Here is a 21,486-nt window from a genome sequence, read left to right as displayed (position 1 = left end):
TGTGCTCTTGACTGCTGGGTATAGACTGAAGCCCTGGGGGATTGGAGGCTCCACGCTTGCTCTTGATGCTGCCAAACAGAGCCATGAGGGTCAGAGCCCTGCATGGTTTCCGGCACATAGTAGGATGACTTGTGTAGACTCCCAAGAAACAAAACCTTTCCTTATACCACAGAACCGCCCAGAATCATCCTGAACATCCAGACCCACAGTAGGGGAGCTCTAGTCAGTCTCCTGTCATCAGCATAATACATTCATATCTACAATATGGCAAATTCATATCCTCCCTCACTGAATTATTGATGGGCAGTGCACTTTAAAAAAAAAATCAATAGACCAGGGCGTGGAGCTGGAGTTAAAAGAAGCCTTTAAAAGTCTGCTCTTCTTGTTTTCGCTGTTTTGAATAGGAGCAGATAAAGCTTTCCTCTCTGGTTTGAATAAGTCAAGCCCAGGGCTAGGTTGGCTGTGATTGGCCAGAGCTAGGAAAATGTGGTTATGATGCAAACACAAGCAAATATAACCCAGTGTCTGCGCTGCACGGCCATTGCTGGCCCGGGCTGCAGCACTCAAAGCCGCCTGCTTCGGGGTAGCTCATCAGTACTTCACCTGCTGCTTTGCTGGAATACAGAGGACAGAGGGTCAGGTAGGTCTACTCTGTCCTTGTCAGTGGAACGCTGAGTGTGGACGAGGCCGAAGGTGAAGGGGTGGGGGCTTCACCTTCCTGGCTTTTGTCCTCTGGGATGAAGCTTTGGAAAAACTGAACTAGGAGTTTGTGACCCTCTTTGCAAACTTCACGCTGAGAGGGAACCTGTAGAGCCCACTGAGTGAGTTGGGCACATTCTTGAGGCTCATGGATTTGGGGCAACAAGACCCCTACCATCTGTTCCTCCATTGGACAAGAGAAGTTTAAACCCCAGTAGGTTACAAGCTAGTGGCTTGTAACCTGGAATCCCCAAAGCGTACCCTGTGCCTGTGATCTTTGTAGCCCTCAGGACCCTGAGGCTGGTTAGGATTTGGAAAGACAAACAGACCCAGCTTTGGGGGGCTTTGATGTGGATGGGTAGGACTGGGCTTTCTGGGTGTGGCATTTCCTGAATTATGGGTCTCTGATCAGCTCCTGGATTCTGAAGTTCCACGGGAAATGTGGGGACTGCACTGGGAGCTCGGATTCACCATGCTAACACGGCTGGTTCAGCTTTACCGATAACCAGAAATACGTCGGCTCTGGTCCCCTTTCCTGAGTGGGTCACGCATTAGACTTTAAAGTGAGAAAACTCGGCCTGAAGGAAACCTGAATATTTCCTGGTGATTCTGAGCTGTGCTGGGTGGGGCAGCACAAGTTATCAAATTAAATACTCAAACATTGGCAGTTCCGCACCATAGCTCTGCTTTAGTCTGCTGCCGGCAGCACACAAAGGGGCCTAGTTCTTAGGTGGCAATGCCACATCCTCTCCAAACCTGGTTTTATCCATTCAGGCTCAAGAAAAGAACAGTTAGTGGAGTCAGGCTCTTTTTTTTTTTTAAGGGGTGGGGCCCTGCTGGGGATGACAGACATCTACCATTTGATATACCCCATCCCCAGACATGCTACACTTAGCAAGCCCCGAACTATCAAACATCTGCACAATCACGAGACCCCAGGCGATTTTGTCTTTTAATCTCTCCTAAGTCCATCCATCCCATCCTTGGCTTTGAGTCTTAGGAGAAACCAACCTGGTGATCACTTTGGCTTACTGTGAGAGCACAGTCTCCCTGTGGGTAGGACTTGAGAGGAGGCACATTCATTTGCAAAGCTACACGATAACCTTTTGTGTGAACCCCAGCCAAGTGCTGACTACTGTAAACAGCATGAAGGGCCGTGGTCATCTTACCACTTCCCTTCCCGGCCTTATTCAGCTCTGTGGCCAATGGAAACCTCTAAGCCCACTGAAGACAAGCCTTCCATAGAAGCTGGGGTCCGTGTGGGACAGGCAAAGAGGCCACACCCATTTTTCCCGCTGGCACCCTCAGCTCTTTGTCCTAGGTACAGGTGGTGTCCTTTCCCTTTTCTTCTGCAAGACCAGTTAATGTATGTTAGTTGTGGTGAAGGGTTATTACTGTTCTAGGATGATTTGCAAAATTAAAAATAATAGCGGAGGGCAGGTAGGGGTGACAAGATCTTGCCAGGAGTCTGGGAAGAGGAGCTCAAGAATTTGGAGGAGGGTCTTCATTTGGAAATAACTTGTTCTGTCTGGATTGCCTCTCTATGAACCACTGAACTTTGGAAAGTTCACTGAGTTTTGGAAAGGCTTAGCAGCATGAAAACGTGGTCAAAACAGACTTTTAAGGGCGGGTATGAAAATGAAAGGTCTGGTGGTGGAAGCCTGTCTGGTGGTGGAAGCCTGTCTGGTGGTGGAAGCCAGTCTGGTGGTGGAAGCCAGTCTGGTGGTGGAAGCCTGTCTGGTGGTGGAAGCCTGTCTGGTGGTGGAAGCCTGTCTGGTGGTGGAAGCCTGTCTGGTGGTGGAAGCCTGTCTGGTGGTGGAAGCTTGTCTGGTGGTGGACGCTTGTAACGCCAGCACTCAGGAGGCTGAGGCAGCTAAGGCAGAAGGGGTTTATGACCAGCCTGGGCTATATGGACAGATCCTGTGCTGATAAAATAAAATGTGCTGGGCAGTGGTGGTGCACGCCTTTAATTCCAAATCTTGGTAGGCAGAGGCAGGTGGAGCTCTTTGAGTTCACGGCCAGCCTGGTCTACAGAGTGAGTGTGTGCACAGCCAGGGTCTCAGACTTTTTCTTGAAAAAAGTAAAATGAAATGAAACCAAAAAGCTCAGCTATGGGGCCCGTGAACCACCAGGTGACAGGAAGATGGCCACTGCCTGAAAATGAGCCACTGCGCGCAGTGGGTCAACATAAGCACGACATTGTCAGGCTCAGGAACACGTGTTGCCCCCCACCCCCCCACCCCACACCCCACCCCCGTGGAGAGATGGCACATACTGGGAATTTCAATTCCCAGCACTACTTCTGGTGACTCACGGTTGCCTGTAACTCCAGCTTCACAGAATTTAACACATCAACACGCATGTATATGTTTTAAAGGAAACGTGTCATCGCTATGAACCAGAGCTCTTAACCAAGGTAGCGGCAGGTGGGAAACAAACCTTTCACGCAGGGATGGCCCAGCCAGGTCACTGTGTGACCTTGAACTGCCGTGGTGACATGGTGTGGTGGGGGCACGGTGACATACCGAATGGGCATACAGCATGATGGCTGATGAGACAGGGGAGTGTGTCCTAGGAGAAGCAATGGCTCCCTGTGTGCTGTGAGGGGCGTCACCCCTGGCTTTGTGATATTTCAGTTCCAGGAAGACAGACACTATGTCTCTAAGCAGTGCCTTCAGGGCCGTGAGCAATGACCCCGGGATCATCACGTGGAGAATTGAGGTGAGCCAAGTGGGAGCCACACCCACGCTGACCACCGGGATCTGAACCTGTGGCTACCGAAGGTCAGCATCAGAGGGCAGGTTTTCCCAACCTTGAACCTCCCAGTGATTCAGTGCAGGTCCCCAAGCAGAACCAAGCTTGTCCTTCAGCCAGGCATATGGTTGGTGAGTCTACGCTTCCAATAAACATCTCAGAAAGACAGGTCCCTTACATGAAGACTCTTGGCTACTGGTCAGAACATGTCTGGTTCCTACCAGCTTTGAGGTGGGACATGCTATACAGACGGGCACTGCTCATCTCTTTATCCTGTGGACTTGGTCTCTGGGGTGGCTCTGTACTCTGGTCTGGGTGCACCTACCAGATACCAGGACATGCCTACCTCTACCTAGTCAGTTGTTGCAACCTGAACCCAACAACATTTCCCTTTACCCCACTCAGTTCCAAAGCGTGAGTCACAATCTCTCAAGGCTTCTGGGAATCCAGTACTCCCGGTGCCAGGCTCCTCACTTACTTCAGAATGAATAGGAAGGGCTGGCCAGATGGAGACAGGTGTGTGCAGCCAAGCCTAATGACTGAGCGCAAGTCCTGGGGCCCACGAGGTGGAAGAAGAGAAACAACTCTGAGTTTCTCTTACTGTCACATGTATAGTGTGGCATAGAATAAGTAACTGTGAGGGGAAAAAGAACAGACAGGCATCGACCTGGACTCACAAAATGTATTTTATCTTTCACACCTAACATCTGGGTTTTACATAGAACACACAAAGACTGCTACGGGCTTGCTTCTCTTAGCTATACAGAGAAAGTATGATTTGAATCTGAGGCCTTCACTTGGCTATACAGAGAAAGTATCATTTGTATCTGAGGCCGTGTGAATGGCCTTCCTGGGATGAGCAAATCAGGGCACCACAACCCAGATTCTGACTGTGGGACACTCGGAGCACCACATGCCGCTGGCATTCTCTCTGCTATCTGCCTCCTCTCCTGCTCTGCTTCCCAGACCCTGCAGGGCAGCCTGGTGGTTCTAGGCAGTCAGTCATGAGCAGAGGGTTGGACATTCTTGTCTGGATTGTGGACAATCTACACAGCTCAGATGAGGGTTACTTAACAGTTACACCCAACTCTTTCCCCTGCTGTGGGCTTTGGGAGCTCACAAGCCTCCCCAGGAAACTGCAGATGAGACCAAGGGGAGGCTATGGGGAAGGACACCAGAACACTCAGACCCAGAGTGCTCCCAGAGAGTGCTGGCTCCCAGAAGCCAGAGGAGTAGTCTTGTCCTGCCTGTAAAGACAGGAAGATGGCCCCTCTGCTACCTGTGCCAGCAACAGGAGGGGGAGGGGGGACTGTGGGGAAGGCAGGAGTGAGGTGTACAGTGGCATACTCTGCTAATCCTTCTAGAAAATGGAGCTGGCGCTGGTGCCCCTGAGTGCTCATGGCAACTTCTACGAAGGAGACTGCTACATCATCCTCTCGGTGAGCGATGCCCTCCACAGCCATGTTCTCCTCTCAGCAGGCAGTCCCCAGGCTAGATGATGAGAGGGGTGGGGGTTCTGGGGTTCCCAGTGTCTGTCTAGACTCTTCCTCGCATTGACGGACAAGGGCCACCATCAGGCCTGAGTTGTGATCATGCATATGTCAGACGGTGGGCCTGGGGCCCTCAGTCCAACCCTTCTCCTGGGTGTAAGCCGTCCACACCCGCGTGCTTCTGTGGACTCAGCACACTTGCCCCAGGATCTCAGCCACACACTAAAGTGTTCAGAAGGCTAGACAAACGTGCAGCCTGACTTTGGCTACAAAATGCTCACTGTGCCTTAGGTATGACAGTTTCTATTGCTGTGATAAATGTCCCTGAGCAAAAGCAGCTTGGGAGAGAAAGGGTTTACTTCATCTTAGGGCTTGTAGACCTGAGGAAAGTCAGGCCGGGAGCTCAAGGCTGGAACCTGGAGGCGGGAACTGAAGCAGAGACCACCTCGGAGCGATGCTGCTTCCTGTGGCTTTTAAAAATAGACCTCAGGACCACCTGCACAGGGGTGGCACCACCCACAGTGGGCTGAGCCCTCCCCCATCAGTAATTGATCAGGAAAGCCAGGCGGTGGTGGCCAACGCCTTTAATCCCAGCACTTGGGAGGCAGAGGCAGGCAGATTTCTGAGTTCAAGAGTTCGAGGCTAGCCTGGTCTACAGAGTGAGTTCCAGGCCAGCCAGGGCTACACAGAGAAACCCTGTCTCGAAAAAAACAAAAACAAAACAAAAAAATCGATCAGGAAAACGCATTACAGACATGCCCACAGGCCATCTGATGGAAGTACTATTTAATCCATGTTCTTCCTCCCAGATTACCCCAGCTTGGGGCAAATTGACAGGATAGACGGTATAGCCTATAGTCATAGCACTGAGAAAGATCATGACTTCAAGGTCAGCCTGGGCTACACACTAAATGCTTGACTAGCCTGGGCTATAGATAAACATTCTGTCTCCAAAAACCAAAAGAATAGAGCCTAGTGGCACACACCTATGATCCCAGCACTTGAGAGGTGAAACTAGGGAGGTTAGGAGTTCGAGGCCCGCCTCAACAAGTTTGACTAGCTTGGGCTATACAATAGCCTGTTTTTTTAAAAAAAAAATCAAACCTTTTCCTCACCCTACTGGAGGAATAACATCACATGGACAGTGCTAACAGCCGTGCAGTTCTGAGTGCAGGGGCCCTTCGGACGGAGCCCGAAATCCAACTGGGGAAAGGTTCACCACTTTAGGAATAGCGAGTGGTCAGCTTCCCCAAATGTGGGAAGGAAGTAGGGCTATCAGAGCTTCAGCGGGCCTGTAAACGGGTCGGGCCGGCTCCAGTACAGAGAACGAAGGGCTGCTTGTGTGAAGGGCTGCTTGTGTCTGGTGTGGGGCCTTCCCACACCAGACAAATCCACAGGATAACAGAGGTGAGCTTAGACCTGACCTCTGACCTCTGACTACATCCCAGACCCGGAAAGTGGGCAGCCTTCTCTCCCAGAACATCCACTTCTGGATCGGGAAGGACTCCTCCCAGGACGAGCAGAGCTGCGCGGCCATCTATACCACTCAGCTGGATGACTACCTGGGAGGCAGTCCCGTGCAGCACCGTGAGGTCCAGTACCACGAGTCCGACACCTTCCGTGGCTACTTCAAGCAGGGCATCATGTGAGTAGCCATGCACAGAGCAGAGACAGATACAACAGTTTCCAGGGGAGGAAATTAAAGGGTCACTGTGCCTTTGAAGTAACCGGAGAGATGCAAAGCAAAGCAAAGCTATCACCTGAGCCCATCCGAGCAGTGCAAATCAGAGTAGGGTGGGGCCGAGGGCTGGGCCGGCTGTGAGAGCCTCCGCAGCCTTGCCCCTGCAGGAGAGGGTGAGGGTCAGCTTTCTGTTCTGGAGTGTACTGGGACTATAAATTGTGAGTCCCATCTCACAGAACAACCTCTCACACACCCAGGCCTGTAAGGTCCCATGATCTAGGGTGTTCCTGACTGTGTTAGCAGTGAGAAGAGACTGTGGTCAACATAGGTGTCTGTCACAGAAAGACGTGTGTCGGTAGCAAGCCTCACCTAGCACACATGAGCAAAGACACAGACGGGGTCCACAACAGAATGACAATCTCTGTTTATGAAAGTTGTGCACACATGGGTGACAGGACATGCTTTACTGGAATGACGGAGGGATATGAGACTGCCAGAATAAGATGAGGCACGGGGGTGGGGGGTGGGGGTGGGGGTGGGGCTGGAGAGATGGCTCAGCGGTTAAGAGCACTGGCTGCTCTTCCAGAGGTCCTGAGTTCAATTCCCGGCAACCACATGGTGGCTCACAACTGTCTGTAATGGGATCTGATGCCTTCTTCTGGTGTATTTGAGACAGCTACAGTGTACTCTACATAAAATAAGTAAATAATAAATAAATATTTGAAGAATAAAAAAAAAGATGAGGCAAGGAGAGGCCTGGGAGGTCACAGGCAGGCACGTAACATGAGTGCTGGGGTGCCTAGAGCGTAAACACATAACATGAGGGCCGTGGCACACTCCTGTAATCCCAACCCTTGAAGTTCTCTCCACCTCAGCACGACTCTTCCCATCCGTGGGACTTCTCATAGTATCTCAGCTCAAAAGTCCCTTCAGGAAAGCCCGCCCAGCCCCAGTCACAGACCTACCCTTGGGGCAGCAGGCGCGGTATCTGTTTACTTCGCTCATTTGTTATTATAAGCACGTGGGCAGAGGCCGCGCGGTAGTCTTCCTGGAACCTTAATTCTCAGTAATCTTCCCGGAACCTAGCGGGTAGCGGGCACCCGACAAATAACTGGATCAATATCCCCTCAGCTATAAAAAGGGGGGTGTGGCCTCTGGGATGAAGCACGTGGAGACGAACGCCTATGATGTGAAGAGGCTGCTACACGTGAAGGGGAAAAGAAACATCCGAGCCACTGAGGTGAGTACCGCACATGAGTGTCCCGGGTTGGGTGCTCCCGCCCCGGCACCTCAGACCGCCCCAAACCGCTCTGACTGCTCACACGCAGGTGGAAATGAGCTGGGACAGTTTTAACCGAGGCGATGTCTTCTTGCTGGACCTTGGGATGGTCATCATCCAGTGGAATGGCCCGGAGAGCAACAGTGGGGAACGTCTCAAGGTCTAGCCTTCCTCCTTTCCTCCAGGTCTGGCGTCCAGCCGGGCTCCCCGTCTTGGGTGCCATTTTGCTGACCCCCAGGAGCCCAGAGGGAATCCTGTCTTAGCATAGACTCTGCCTTGCAGACAGGCCAAGGGCATGTCTCACTCCTCAGCATCAGAGTAATTTGTCTGCAATCCCAGTGGCTCCCACTGGCGCCGTCGGGAAGGAAAGGGTGCCAGCTGAACTGAGCGCCTCCTTTGGCTTCTCTGGCAGGCTATGCTTTTGGCAAAGGACATTCGGGACAGGGAGCGAGGGGGCCGTGCTGAAATAGGGGTGATTGAGGGAGACAAAGAGGCGGCCAGCCCAGGGCTGATGACAGTCCTCCAGGATACCCTTGGCCGACGTTCCATTATCAAGCCTGCAGTTCCTGATGAGATCATGGATCAGCAGCAGAAATCAAATATCATGCTATATCAGTGAGTGTTTTAGTTTGGCTGTGGGCTGGAGGAGGCTGGGTGTAGGAAAATGTCCTCTAGAACAGCAAGTACTCAGCTTGGGCAGAGGCATCTGCCTTTGCTCTTGGTTCATCCTTTTTAAATGTATCTCCTACAAGGAGCTCAGAAACAACCCCTCTCAGAGAGGCAGCTATCCTCTGTTCTTATTTAAAAAGTCTCCTGGCCTGCGGGGGCCACCTTTCTGGTGTATCCATGCTTAGGGTTGTGGATGGGATAGTCTGGGAGAGAGACCCACAGCATCCTCCGGAGAACAGAGTATATCTCCCTCTCGGTATTCAAGCTGTGTCTATCTCAAGAAGTCCACTCTGTCCAGAAATGCCACACTGAAACATCACTTTAGCTATGGGATACTTCACGAAGAGAAGGCACAGGCTAAATCTCTCTCCTTCACCAGTGTCTCCGACTCAGCTGGGCAGCTGTCAGTCACAGAGGTGGCAACAAGGCCCCTGGTCCAGGACCTCCTGAGCCACGATGTAAGTAGACTGAAGGGGGGGTTTACTTGAGGAAACCGGAAGTAACTTTGAAGGCAGATCCTGGGCAAAGTCCTCTCTGTCTTGAGTTTGAGTGACCATACTTATCCCTGACTGATTCAGGACTGCTACATCCTGGACCAGAGTGGCGCCAAGATCTACGTGTGGAAAGGCAGGGGAGCCACCAAGGTTGAGAAACAGGCGGCCATGTCCAAAGCCCTGGTAGGAACTGGAGATATGCAATGCCGACTGAATATTCTGCCATTATCGCTACAGACATGTGCCCAAACACGCCGGGCACTTGAGTGCGGTGACATATATGAGCTTCAGAGTAAGCATACCGACTGGGATACGAGTATAGGTTTTACCCTTTTCCAGTTGAGTGTTCCAGGCAAGGCCGATGAACACCTCTGAGCTTCAGTTTCCCGATATCTAACAGGGGTGGTCCCTGTCTCCCAGAACCAGTGAGATAAAACTGATTCGTGAAGTGCTCAGAACCACACTTGGCACACAGAACCTGCCCTCTGAAGGCGCCATTGCTATGGAAGGGGGTGTCACACGTCCAGATTAGGGCCGGGCACTCAAGGAGCATTTGCTAAATTCTGCAGACCCACCACGCGATGTGCTTACAAGGAACACATGAGCAAATGACTATGAAACAGTCAGTAGAGGCGCATAGTAGGTCCTGCAAAATCAATCCATAACGGTCATAATCGTGGCAGTTTAATGAAGAGACACCAAAAAAAGAGTGAGGCAGAACTTGGCTATGATTCCAAGGGTCAGAGAGGAGAGAATCCCACCACCTGACTTCAGATAGTGAGGTACCAGATGAGCAAACACTCAGTACAAGCCCCTGCTGACATGTTTTTGTGTGTGTGCGGGGTGTGGGGACTGCAGGATTTCATCAAGATGAAGGGATATCCCAGCAGCACCAACGTGGAGACCGTCAACGATGGCGCAGAGTCGGCCATGTTCAAACAGTTGTTCCAGAAGTGGTCTGTGAAGGACCAGACCTCGGGCTTGGGGAAAACATTCAGCATTGGTAAAATCGGTGCGATTTCGCCAGGCGGTCTTCTTCTTCTGGGACCCTGGAAAGAGGCTCGAATGTTTGCTCACTTGACTTTTCCCGCCTCTTTCTCTGCAGCTAAAATCTTCCAGGACAAGTTCGATGTGACTCTGCTACACTCCAAGCCAGAAGTGGCTGCGCAGGAGAGAATGGTGGATGACGGTAACGGCAAGGTTGAGGTGAGCCCGGTGAGGGCGGCACTCGGCCTCTGGGACGTTCCTGCTGCAGAGGAGGGCATTCTGTATGCTTCTTTCTCCATCCCACATTTCCATACTGTCTAAGAAGTGTGGAGCTGGCTGATTACCCACAATGCTTCAGGAAAGTGAGAGACACTTTCCCCAATGGTCTATCACCTGGAAGATATGTTCAAGTCGCGTATGAAGACCTAGGCCACTTGACAGGAGGCCCTGGACCCGTGTGACCTGGGACAGTTCTCAGGATTCAACTCTTGCAAATGTGACGGGCCTTCAGGGCACAGAGGATCAAGGCGGGGAGGGGCACTTGAGACGGATGTTAGCACTTCATCCCCACTTGGGGTCTGTTCAACATTGCCGAGTTCCTTTCCGGTGGAATTCCCTGAACAGGATGCCCCTCTCTGAAGGACTGTGTCTCCTCTTGCACCCAGGTTTGGAGAATTGAGAACCTGGAGCTGGTCCCTGTGAAATACCAGTGGCATGGCTTCTTCTACGGGGGAGACTGCTATCTGGTTCTCTACACGTATGACGTGAACGGGAAACCCCATTACATCTTGTACATATGGCAGGTAGGCCAGGCGCAGGCTCTCAGCGTGGTATAGGGTCCAGGGGCCTCCCTGGCAAACCCCGTTACATCGTATACACCTGGCATCTTGTACATAGGCCAGGCGCAGGCTCTCAGTGCGGTACTGGATCTAGGGGACTCCCTGGACACTGGGCTCACTCCTTTCTCACCACCACAGGGCCGCCACGCCTCCCGGGATGAGCTTGCAGCCTCGGCCTACCAGGCGGTGGAGGTGGATCAGCAGTTTGGCGGAGCCCCTGTGCAGGTCCGGGTTAGCATGGGGAAGGAGCCACGCCACTTCATGGCCATCTTCAAAGGAAAGCTGGTTATCTACGAGGTGAGGACCTACGGACAAAACTTCATCCTGTGCAGGGATGCTCGGAGCTGAGGAACCAATAAAGAGCCACCAGATAGGCAGGGGTCGGGGTGATGGTGTGTGTGTGTGTGTGTGTGTGTGTGTGTGGCAGAATGAATAAGGCTTAGCTTAGACAGCTTCCTTAGCAAAGGAGGCGCTTGGTCTGAGACATCCAGGAAAATCTCAAGCTACTATCTAGCCAGTGCTCACAGTCTTTCACATTCTGCGCTGCATGATCTGCACAGCGGTAGCCTGCACCCGTCCAACACTGCTCTGCCCCTCCTTAGTCACTGTCCAGGTGTGTCCCTCTCCTAGTCGTAGGCCTGCTTCTTCCCATCAGCCTAGGGGATCCTGAGAGGTAAAGATAGTATGCAGCCCATCTGGCGTTCACTTCCCCGTGCGGCAGCGCTATGAAGGTCTGGACTCTGCTTTTCTTCTTTCAAGGGCGGGACTTCCAGGAAGGGCAATGCAGAGCCTGACCCCCCAGTAAGGCTCTTCCAGATCCACGGGAACAACAAATCCAATACCAAAGCAATGGAGGTCTCGGCTTCCGCTTCCTCCCTCAACTCCAACGATGTCTTTCTGCTGCGGACTCAGGCGGAGCACTACCTGTGGTATGGCAAGGTGAGATGGCTGCTGGGTCCTGCTAGTTAGTCCCTTGGGATTCACGACTGCCCTGGCTCCGCCCTCAGCCCTGTCAGCCAGGCCCAGGTAGTAAAGAATAGGACACCCAAGTTCAATCCCCAGCAACACAAAAGGCTGAAAGTGGGAGCTCTTATCTATAACCCCAGTGAGCACACACACACACACACACGTAGGTACACTCACACAAATATGTACACACATCTACATAAGTATACACACAAGTGTACCCACACATACACACACACACACATGTTCGTACACTCACATACAAACACATACACACATATGTACACACATCTATACACACATACACACACATACATAAAATCCTGGGTCTGGAAAGATGGCTCAACAGAGCCATCAAAGATGCCTCCTGCAGAAGACTTGGGTTCAGTTCCCCCATGGTGACTCACAACCATTCGTAAATCCTGTTCCAGGGGATCTGACACACTCCTTGACCTCTCTAGGCACTGCTCACACTTGGGGCACATATCTACACACACATACATGTGAACGGAACACTCATACGAACAAATCTTAAAAAAGCATCAATGAACAAAAACCTCATTACACAAAGAGTTGTACATACATGTGCACAACACATTTATTCACAATCCACTCAAATTAGACGCGATCTGGAAAATAGATGAACATGGACATATTCCTTCAGTGGAATATTACTCAGCAATAAAAATGGAAGGACACTCATGCACACAACAGGGAGTCTCCAAGTGACAACAGTCTCTTGCCAAGTGAAAGAATCCGGTCTCCAAGGCTGGATGTTACGTGCTTTCTAAGACAGCCGAGAAATGGCTGGATTGTTCTAACGGAGCACAGCTTAGCCTATGTCAAGAGTTCAGGCCTCAGGGCTTGACTTCAAAGGGGTAGGAATTGGGGAGGACTAAGGAAATTTCACTGTAATTGCACTGTGGGGACAGAGATCTGTTTAAGTCTTGTGGAGCCCAACAGAGTCAATCATACTATAAAAAAAAAAAAAAAAAAAGACTGAAGCCGGGTGGTGGTGGCGCACGCCTTTCGTCCCTGCACTCGGGAGGCAGAGGCAGGTGGATCTCTGAGTTTGAGACCAGTGTGAGTTCCAGGACATCTAGTGCTTTGCAGAGAAATCCTGTCATCAAACAAACAATCAAAGACAAAACACACAAAATAATGAAAGTTACATGCTAGGCCTGGGGGATACAGGGCTTGCTACAGAGGCAGAGCATTTACTGTGCGTGTGTAAGACCCAGTGTTTATATCGACGGAAATTGTGTGCTACAATTCTGGGTGAGGCTAAAACAGAGGTAACTTCTGGGTAGGAGTGCTGTGGGTTTCAGAGCAGGCCTGCCCTTTGCCTGCATGTCCAGTCTTCCTCCCTCTTCCCATCCTGGGGCACTGAAGCTCAGAGCTGACCCCCAGTTTCGGAAGCCTGGCATCCCTATCGACATGCCCTGTGTCTCTAACACCCGTGATCTTTTCACTCCACTCAGGGGTCTAGTGGGGACGAGAGGGCGATGGCTAAGGAGCTGGTTGAGCTTCTCTGTGATGGCAACGCGAACACTGTGGCTGAGGGCCACGAGCCACCTGAGTTCTGGGACCTTCTGGGAGGAAAAGCACCCTACGCTAACGACAAAAGGTAAATGAGCAGTCAGTTCTGTCTTCTTGGCTGCCCTGGTCAGTGGCCCGTACAGATCCTGGGAGTCCCTCACAGCTTTAAATATTCTGGGCTGGGGACACAGCTTAGTCAACAAAGTCCTTGTGCAAACACAAGGACCTGAATTCCATCCCTAACAGACAGAAACTAGCTACAGCATCACAGGCCTGCAAGCCCTGTGCTGGGAGGTGGCGGGGGACAACAGGATCCTTCAGACTGGCTGGTGGATTAGTCTAACAAACTGACACAATCCAGGTCCTGAGAGACCCTGTCTCAAAACACTACAGTGGAAAGCTATGGACGAGGACACCCAAAGCTATTTCTTCTGTCTTCATATGGACACGCATGCACACGAGCACACACAACATACACACAGACACACAGAGTAAACATGATTCCTATGCAGCTCTGTCCTTCTACATGACTGTACTGCAGGCTGCAGCAAGAAACCCTGGATGTCCAGGTCCGGCTCTTTGAATGTTCCAATAAGACTGGCCGGTTCCTTGTTACGGAGGTCACAGACTTCACCCAGGATGACCTGAGCCCAGGTGATGTGATGCTCCTGGATACCTGGGACCAGGTAAGATATAGCTGCCAAGTTCAGGGTACTGGCAAAGGTCTCCTCCATGGTTTGGGCTTGTTTCTGTATGGCATATCCACCCAGGATGGAAGCAGGCTAGTGCTGGTCCAACTAAGTCGAATGTCTTTGGGGGCTGCTCTAGAGCCTGCTTTATGTCAGAGTCAGAATAGACTGATGTCTAAACCTCACCAGGCTTAAGCCAGGATACTGACACATGTCTGGAGTCTAAGCAGCTAGTACACAGAGGTGAGAGGATCCAAATAAAGTTTGAGGCCAGCCCCCATCCCCACCCCCGTCTCAAACAGCTAAAAAAAAAAAAAAAAAAAAAAGATGGGCTGGCAAGATGGTCCAGTGAGTAAAGGTGCTTGCCATCAACACTGACAACCAGAGTTCTATCCCCAAGACCCACCTGATGTGAAGCAAGAACGGATCCTAAAAGTTGTCCTGTGACCTCCACGCCTACACGGTGACACGTGACACAAGTATTCTCACATCTACCAAATAGATACAATAGAGAAATTCGAGCCAAACAAAACAAAAATTTGCTCTCATCACCCAGGAAATTGTCTCACCTTATTTTGGAAAACAAAGCATAGCGTGGGTCCCGCCCTCCTTTGAAGATGATAGCAGATTCTAGAGACTATGGACTTTTTAGGCAGCAGGCCCTTCCTGTCGGTGCAATACCCCTCCATGCTAATGAGCCTTCACTGTTTACAGGCCGGAGGGAGGGGCCAGGCAAAGAAACCCATGCTTTACAGTGAGGTGTGTGAAGGTATAATGCAGTTGGGAGCTCTCAGGAGACTCCTAGAGGAGAAGGCTGAGTGGGAAGAGAAGAGCCGGGCTCTGGGGAAAGAAATGGCACTGGAGAGCTGAATACGGAATCCTACCAGAGAATACAATTAGCCTGGCAGAGTAGCTTGTGCCTGCAGTCCCAGCACTAGGGAGGCTGAGGCAGGAGAATTCCTGTGAGTTCAAGGCAAGAGTAGGCTCGAGGCCAGCCTGGGCTAGAGAGTGAGATCCAGTACCAAACCAATAAACACACAAAGATGTGAGACAAGAATAAGATGTGCCCGGGAGATCCAGTTCAGAAGCTGCTGTGGGCTCTGAGGGCTCTGACCTATCACACCGGAAAGCAGGATGGGCCAACAGCTGCCAGTGTTGTCTGCGTCGGTAAATATGGAGAGACGCGTGGTAAGGGGACATCTGCTGTGGTCCAGCTCATGAGTCCAGTGACTCTCTGGATCAGGGCTACAGATCTGCCTCTCAGTTCTGTCCTACGTGACTGAGGGCTCAGGCTTACCGCGAACGGACATTCCCATAGGGTAGGCACTCAGATGGGAATGGCTACATTTGGCTTCTCTGAGGTTTGAGGCACACCGAGACAGCATGAGGGGTGCTTTGTAGGCTGTTCATACAGGAAGCTGCAGTTCAGATGTGAAAACTTAGAAGATACTCATAGCAACTGAAATCACAAAACCAAGGTGCTTCTGGAACCTTCCTCTTCGGAGCGGGAATGAGTCTGTGACTGGCGGGGAGGGGGCGATGAACAGCACTCATAGCATAGCATAGGATAGCATAGGATAGCATAGGATAGCATAGCATAGCATAGCATAGCATAGCATAGCATAGCATAGCATAGCATAGCATAGGATAGCATAGCATAGCATAGCATAGCATAGCATAGCATAGGATAGCATAGCATAGCATAGCATAGCATAGCATAGGATAGCATAGGATAGCATAGGATAGCATAGCATAGCATAGCATAGCAGCACTCAGTCCAGCGAACCCACTAACAATAAGAAATCGGTGTGATAGGTGTTCCTGTGGATAGGAGCGGAGGCCAACGCCACAGAGAAGGAGGGGGCCCTCTCGACTGCCCAGGAGTACCTGGTAACACACCCCAGTGGCCGAGACCCCGACACCCCGATCTTGATCATCAAACAGGGCTTTGAGCCCCCCACCTTCACAGGCTGGTTCCTGGCATGGGACCCTCACATTTGGAGTGTAAGAAAAAAAGAAACTCAGGGATACTGTTCTGACTGCCCTGAGCCTCAGAACCCGGGTGTTGGGGGGTGGGGGGAAGACATACTGTTCCAGAGCCAAGCAAAACCAGGCTCTCATCCACCCCACCCTGTACCTCCGCGCCCCCCATCCTTGCCTTGCTTCCCTTCTCCTCGCTTTGTCTCCATGGCGGGGAGTCTAGTCAGTCCCCAGCTGTGTCAGCAGGAGACAGTGAGGCACTATGATACCTGTCTACACGTTCATAATCCTGACAGTCTGTGCAAAGTCGCGATGGGCTAGTAGCAAGAAATCAGGCGTCTGACACCCACCCACCTGCTTGTTCTTGCCACCAAAGAATGTTGGTCACATGTAACTGGACCTGAGAGTATACCCAAGTGCTTCATGGTTCTACCGTGTTTTGCTTTTCCTGATAACACACACCAGGCCTACGACGCCCATTCCCTGTTGTCAATAAATATCTCGTTCTGTTTTTTTCTGTCTCTTTCTAGGAAGGAAAATCATATGAGCAGCTGAAGAGTGAGCTGGGGGACACCACTGCTATCGTGCGGATCACCGCTGTGAGTCGGGGGTCACACTTAGAGAAGAGAGGGAATGGGGCAGATGCCCTCGCGTCTTTAAGAACTCCTCCAGTTGTCCACTTGGGACACAAAGGGCTTTTGTTGTCTGTTCTGTTGTGTTCTGTCTGAGGTGCAAACTAGTGAATTGCACCCATCCTCGGAGGTTATTTTAAGTAATAGAAAAGCAAGTCTCAAGCACTTGAAGCAAATGTGGGAGAATTGTGAGTTCTAGGCCAGGCTAGTCTACATAGCAAGACCTCTGTCTTAAGAAGAAAGAAGGAGAGAGAGAGAAGAAGAAGAAAGAGGAGGAGGAGGAAGAAGAGGAAGAGGAGGAGGAGGAAAAGGGGGGAGGTGAAAGGGAAAAAGCAGGTCTCAGAGCCAAGTTCCTAATTTTCTGCATTCCAGAGCATGGTAGGTATGTGGGGGAAGGGGGCTGGAGAGTTGGGTCTGCAGCTAAAAGCACCTGCTGCTCTGCCAGACTCCAGGCACCTGTGTTGGGTGGCTCACAAGAGGACTGTCACTACAGCTCCAGAAGTATGTATTCCTCTGGACTGCAGAAGGAGCCATATCCAACCCATATACATAATGTACAAAATAAATGAAAGGGTTTAAGGTCGTCCATGCTACATACTGAGTGGAGGGCCAGCCTGGGCTATATGAGACCCTGTCTCAAAGGAAGAAAGAAAGAAAGAAAGAAAGAAAGAAAGAAAGAAAGAAAGAAAGAGAGAGAGAGAAAGGAAAAGAAAAGAAAAGAAAAGAAAAGAAAAGAAAAGAAAAGAAAGGGCAATAAGAACAAAACCTAACTTTATTACTCAACCTCTTCTGCCTTTCCAGAGAGATTAGGATTATTGTTAGTATTCCTCAGGAACAAGCTTCTAACTCAGATGATATTTATTTTACTAGTTCCTGACGCTGAAATCCACAGCGGCTTAGGCCACTGACTCCGATTTTAACAGCTACAAGTGGAGCTTGCAGCCAGCACCCAGCCGCACTGGAGTGACAGGATAGGAAGCACAGCACAGGGAGGTTCAACATTTACATGTTGTCCTCTGGGTGCTGGTAACTCAGATCCCAAAGCTAATAGGATGCTGTTAGTGTCTTTAAACTGTACATAAGCATGGCTTCAGTCTGAAGGCATTTAGCGACTGGAAACGTGGGCACTAGATAAAAACTCCAAATAGAAGGGATATGATCATAGTATTTGTAAACGACTTCCGGCAAGAGGTATACAGCTCAGCAGCAGAGTACCTGCCTAGCAGGTGCGAGGCTTTGGCTTCAATTCCCAGCACTACATAAACAAGCATTTATATGTCATGTATGGGAAGACCTAAGTGTGGCTCTAGCTCTAAAGGCTCACACTGGACCTGCTGAATCAGCAGGTTTGTCATGCGTTGAGGTTTAGGGACCACCGTTCTGAAAGATGTTCACAAAGGATGGAGTGGCACAAGCCAGAGTGTAAACCTTATACACACAGGGAACCGAGGCCACGCAGAACGTCGCTCTACCTGCATCTGTGCTCTTCTCTTACGCAGGACATGAAGAACGCAACGCTCTCTCTGAATCCCAGTGAAAGCGAGCCAAAGCACTACCCTGTGGAAGTTCTGCTGAAAGGTCAGAACCAGGAGCTGCCTGAGGGTGTGGACCCTGCCAAAAAGGAGGTGAGTGGTTTTGCGACTGAACGTGGGGGCGGAGCTCCCACAGGTGAAGGATGCAACTGAACGTGGGGGCGGAGCTCCCACGGGTGAAGAATGCAACTGAACGTTGGGGGGGCGGAGCTCCCACGGGTGAAGCACAGAGCTAGGAGCAAATCAGGCTCGCTGCGGGAACTCAAGGGGCCTCTGAGCTACTGAGTCAACTTAAGGGCTACTCCTTGGATTTTTTCCTCCTCCTGCAGGAATCCATCTGGTAGCCTCTGTATACCTGTCTGTCACCTCAGTACTGCTAGCCTAGTTCAGCCACCATGCACTACCGTGAACTAACCTGTTTCCCCTCCATTCCCCAAATCCTTCCCTAGTATAACTGTAAGTAATAGCCAGGGATTTCCCAAAAGCTCTATTTAAACCACATGAGGGCCGGAGAGATGGCTCAGCGGTTAAGTGCATTAGACGTTCTTCCAGAGGTCCTGAGTTCAATTCCCAGCAACCACGTGGTGACTCACAACCATTTACAGTGAGTTCTGACACCCTCTTCTGGCACACAGATATACATGCAGGTAGAACACTCATACACATAAATCTTTAACAAACAATAGTTAAAAATTAAATAAAAAATAAAACACTGCATGGGCTGGCAGGATGGGTCAGTGGGTTAAGGTGTTTGCCATCAAACATAAACCTAAGTTCGACACCCAGGACCCATGAGAGGAGAGAACTGAGTCCATAAGTGTCCTCTGATCCCCAGATGCATGCCTCCCACATACACACACTAAATATAGAAATACAGAAAACTTTAAAACACCTCAGATGGCTTCCCACTGTACTTACAAAAGACTTCAAAGGCCTCCTCAGTGTGGCGCTGCCCCTGGAGGACCTCACATATCCTCTTCCTTATCACCCTTCAGCCAATGCCTGCTTTTTATCTCTTGAACAGGCTTACCTCAGCCAGGGAGTCTTTTGCTTGCTGGCATTCCTGTGTGAGAGAGCCAGCTGTTTGTAGAGTTCACCTCTGGCCGGCTTTCCTTGACTGCCAGTTTCCTAACTCTATTCCCCTGATGAGCTCTTCCCCACAACACACGCTCCCCTTGCGTTCCTTCATTCCTGGGTTAGGTTTTAGTTAAACGAATTAACATATTCATGTCGAATGGACAGATGAACGAGTGGATTTTCCCCTTGAAAGAGCTGCTTAAAGGACTCTGACTTTTCCGTAATGTCTTCCCTAGCCAAGTCTTAAGCATCTAGACTACGATGTTCTCAGAAGCAGAGGCCGCAGGTCAGTTGAGCTTGGTGGCTCATGACTGTAATCCCAGCACTATGGGGACCGAGGTAGGAGGGTCACCACAGTTTCTAAGCAAACCTGGGCTATGCAGTGAGTTCTGTGATAGCCTGGGCTATGGTAAGATGCTGTCTCAGAAAATAATAATAATAAAGGTCATAGCTTAGATCTCCACAAGGACACTGCACTGGAATGTTCTTCTCCAACTCACATTTTAAGGATCCTGGAGTACTCGGGGTACAGTGCAGTGGTAGAGCACATTCTCAGGTTCCTCAGAGAGCAGTCCTGGGTTCACCCCCTAGCACCAAAACTAAGTATTCAACAAGAATGGTAGTTAGGGCTTAAAGCAAGACAAATACTCCATCATCCATCCGTCCAAAATCAAATGTTTATAATTCATCCATAATGTATAATCCATTCACTGACTATCAGGCAAGGGGCCAGGAACGAATGGAAACCCCAGCCAGTCTACATCCACTGGCTCAATGGGCCTCCATGGCCAAGGAACAAGGTTTGTTTCAGCCCTCCTCTCCCAGGGCCAACCTATCTATCACTCGACTATGGTTCTAGGGCTCTCGTCCCCTAGCAAGCTTGTGTGCCCAGGCAAGCACACGGCCATGCAGCTCCTCCCCCTGCCCCCCTCCCTCCAGCACACTTGCAGGCATTACTGAAATACACTGTCTTCTTTCTCACCACAAATTCTGTTTTCTCAGAATTACCTCTCGGAACAAGACTTCGTATCTGTGTTTGGCATCACGAGAGGGCAGTTTGCTGCTCTGCCTGGCTGGAAACAGCTCCAGCTGAAGAAAGAAAGGGGCCTTTTCTAGGGCAAGGCGTGTGACTGCTGCCACCCGACCACAGGAGAGAACAATCGCACAGTGCCAACATCAGCAGAGAGCTCACCTACCAACTGAGCCCAACGAGGCTGCTTCAGATAGACCTCAAGATCACATGTTCTCTCTTAAATTCATCCTTGCTTTTCTTAGTTGCTATACACTAGATGCTGACTGCTTGCTTTTTGGCTTTTGCGGTCCTTTAGCTAAAGCTGTAGCAGAGAGTGTGAAGGCAGAAAGTGGAGAGAACTAGGAAACTAACACGTCAGGTCCCACATCTGCTTCCAGCTATACCTTGCAATCCCCAAAGCGGTGGAGTTACCATACACTCCCTGCAGGCCGGGCTCCAAATGCCCAGGTCTACCGTGTGCCACAGCATGTTCAACTTTTCAAATAAAGAGGCCATATGACCACATTTCGGTGCTGAGAAAATAAAAAGGCAATCTTGAAGCTGGGCCTTGGTCCCAAACCTCTAACCCCAGCTTTCAGCTCAGCTGGGGTAGAAACACAGTTGTGAGTTCAAGGCCTGCTTGGGCGACAAAGAAAAATTCAAGGCAGAGCTGAGTAACTTAGAAAGACCCTCTTGCCGGGCGGTGGTGGCACACGCCTTTAATCCCAGCACTTGGGAGGCAGAGGCAGGCGGATTTCTGAGTTTGAGGCCAGCCTGGTCTACAGAGTGAGTTCCAGGGCAGCCAGGGCTACACAGAGAAACCCTGTCTTGGGGTGGGGGGGGGAGGGGAAGACCCTCTCTTGATTTTTTTTTTAAAGTGCAGTGTTGGGTGGAAGAAATGGTTCAGGGGTTAAGACCACCCAGTGCTCTTGCAGAAGACTCAGGTTTAGTTCCCAGCCCCCACATGGTGGCCCACAATCACTTGTAACTCCGGTTCCACGGGATCCAATGTCCTCTTCTGTAATAGGCATGTGCATGGTACACATGAACACATGCAGGCAAAACACTCATAAGTGTGTGTGTGTGTGTGTGTGTGTGTGTGTGTGTGTGTGTATAAAAGTAGCTGGGTGGTGGTGGTGCACACCTTTAAACCCAGCCCTTGGGAAG

At 50.7% G+C, this 21,486-nt stretch overlaps 1 protein-coding gene across 1 annotated transcript; it reads left to right on the top strand.

Moving 5' to 3' along the window:
• Positions 1-510: 510 nt before the first annotated feature.
• Avil (advillin) lies at positions 511-20,840 on the top strand. Its single transcript, XM_028752122.1, has 20 exons — positions 511-640; positions 3,336-3,420; positions 4,818-4,892; positions 6,392-6,588; positions 7,756-7,864; positions 7,953-8,063; positions 8,316-8,518; positions 8,952-9,030; positions 9,151-9,249; positions 9,925-10,078; positions 10,172-10,272; positions 10,719-10,856; positions 11,031-11,189; positions 11,652-11,831; positions 13,340-13,485; positions 13,939-14,083; positions 15,902-16,090; positions 16,597-16,665; positions 18,198-18,323; positions 20,310-20,840. Exons 2-20 carry the CDS (start codon positions 3,355-3,357, stop codon positions 20,421-20,423), a joined length of 2,460 nt encoding a protein of 819 aa, XP_028607955.1. The 5' UTR covers positions 511-640; positions 3,336-3,354; the 3' UTR covers positions 20,424-20,840.
• The last annotated feature ends 646 nt before the right edge of the window (positions 20,841-21,486 follow it).

This window comes from Grammomys surdaster, unplaced genomic scaffold (assembly GCF_004785775.1).
Source record: "Grammomys surdaster isolate TR1022 unplaced genomic scaffold, NIH_TR_1.0 125877, whole genome shotgun sequence".
In the NCBI taxonomy this organism is placed as follows: domain Eukaryota; kingdom Metazoa; phylum Chordata; class Mammalia; order Rodentia; family Muridae; genus Grammomys; species Grammomys surdaster.
The sequence above is the reverse complement of the archived record's forward strand: the minus strand, read 5'-3'. Positions and strand labels throughout refer to the sequence as shown.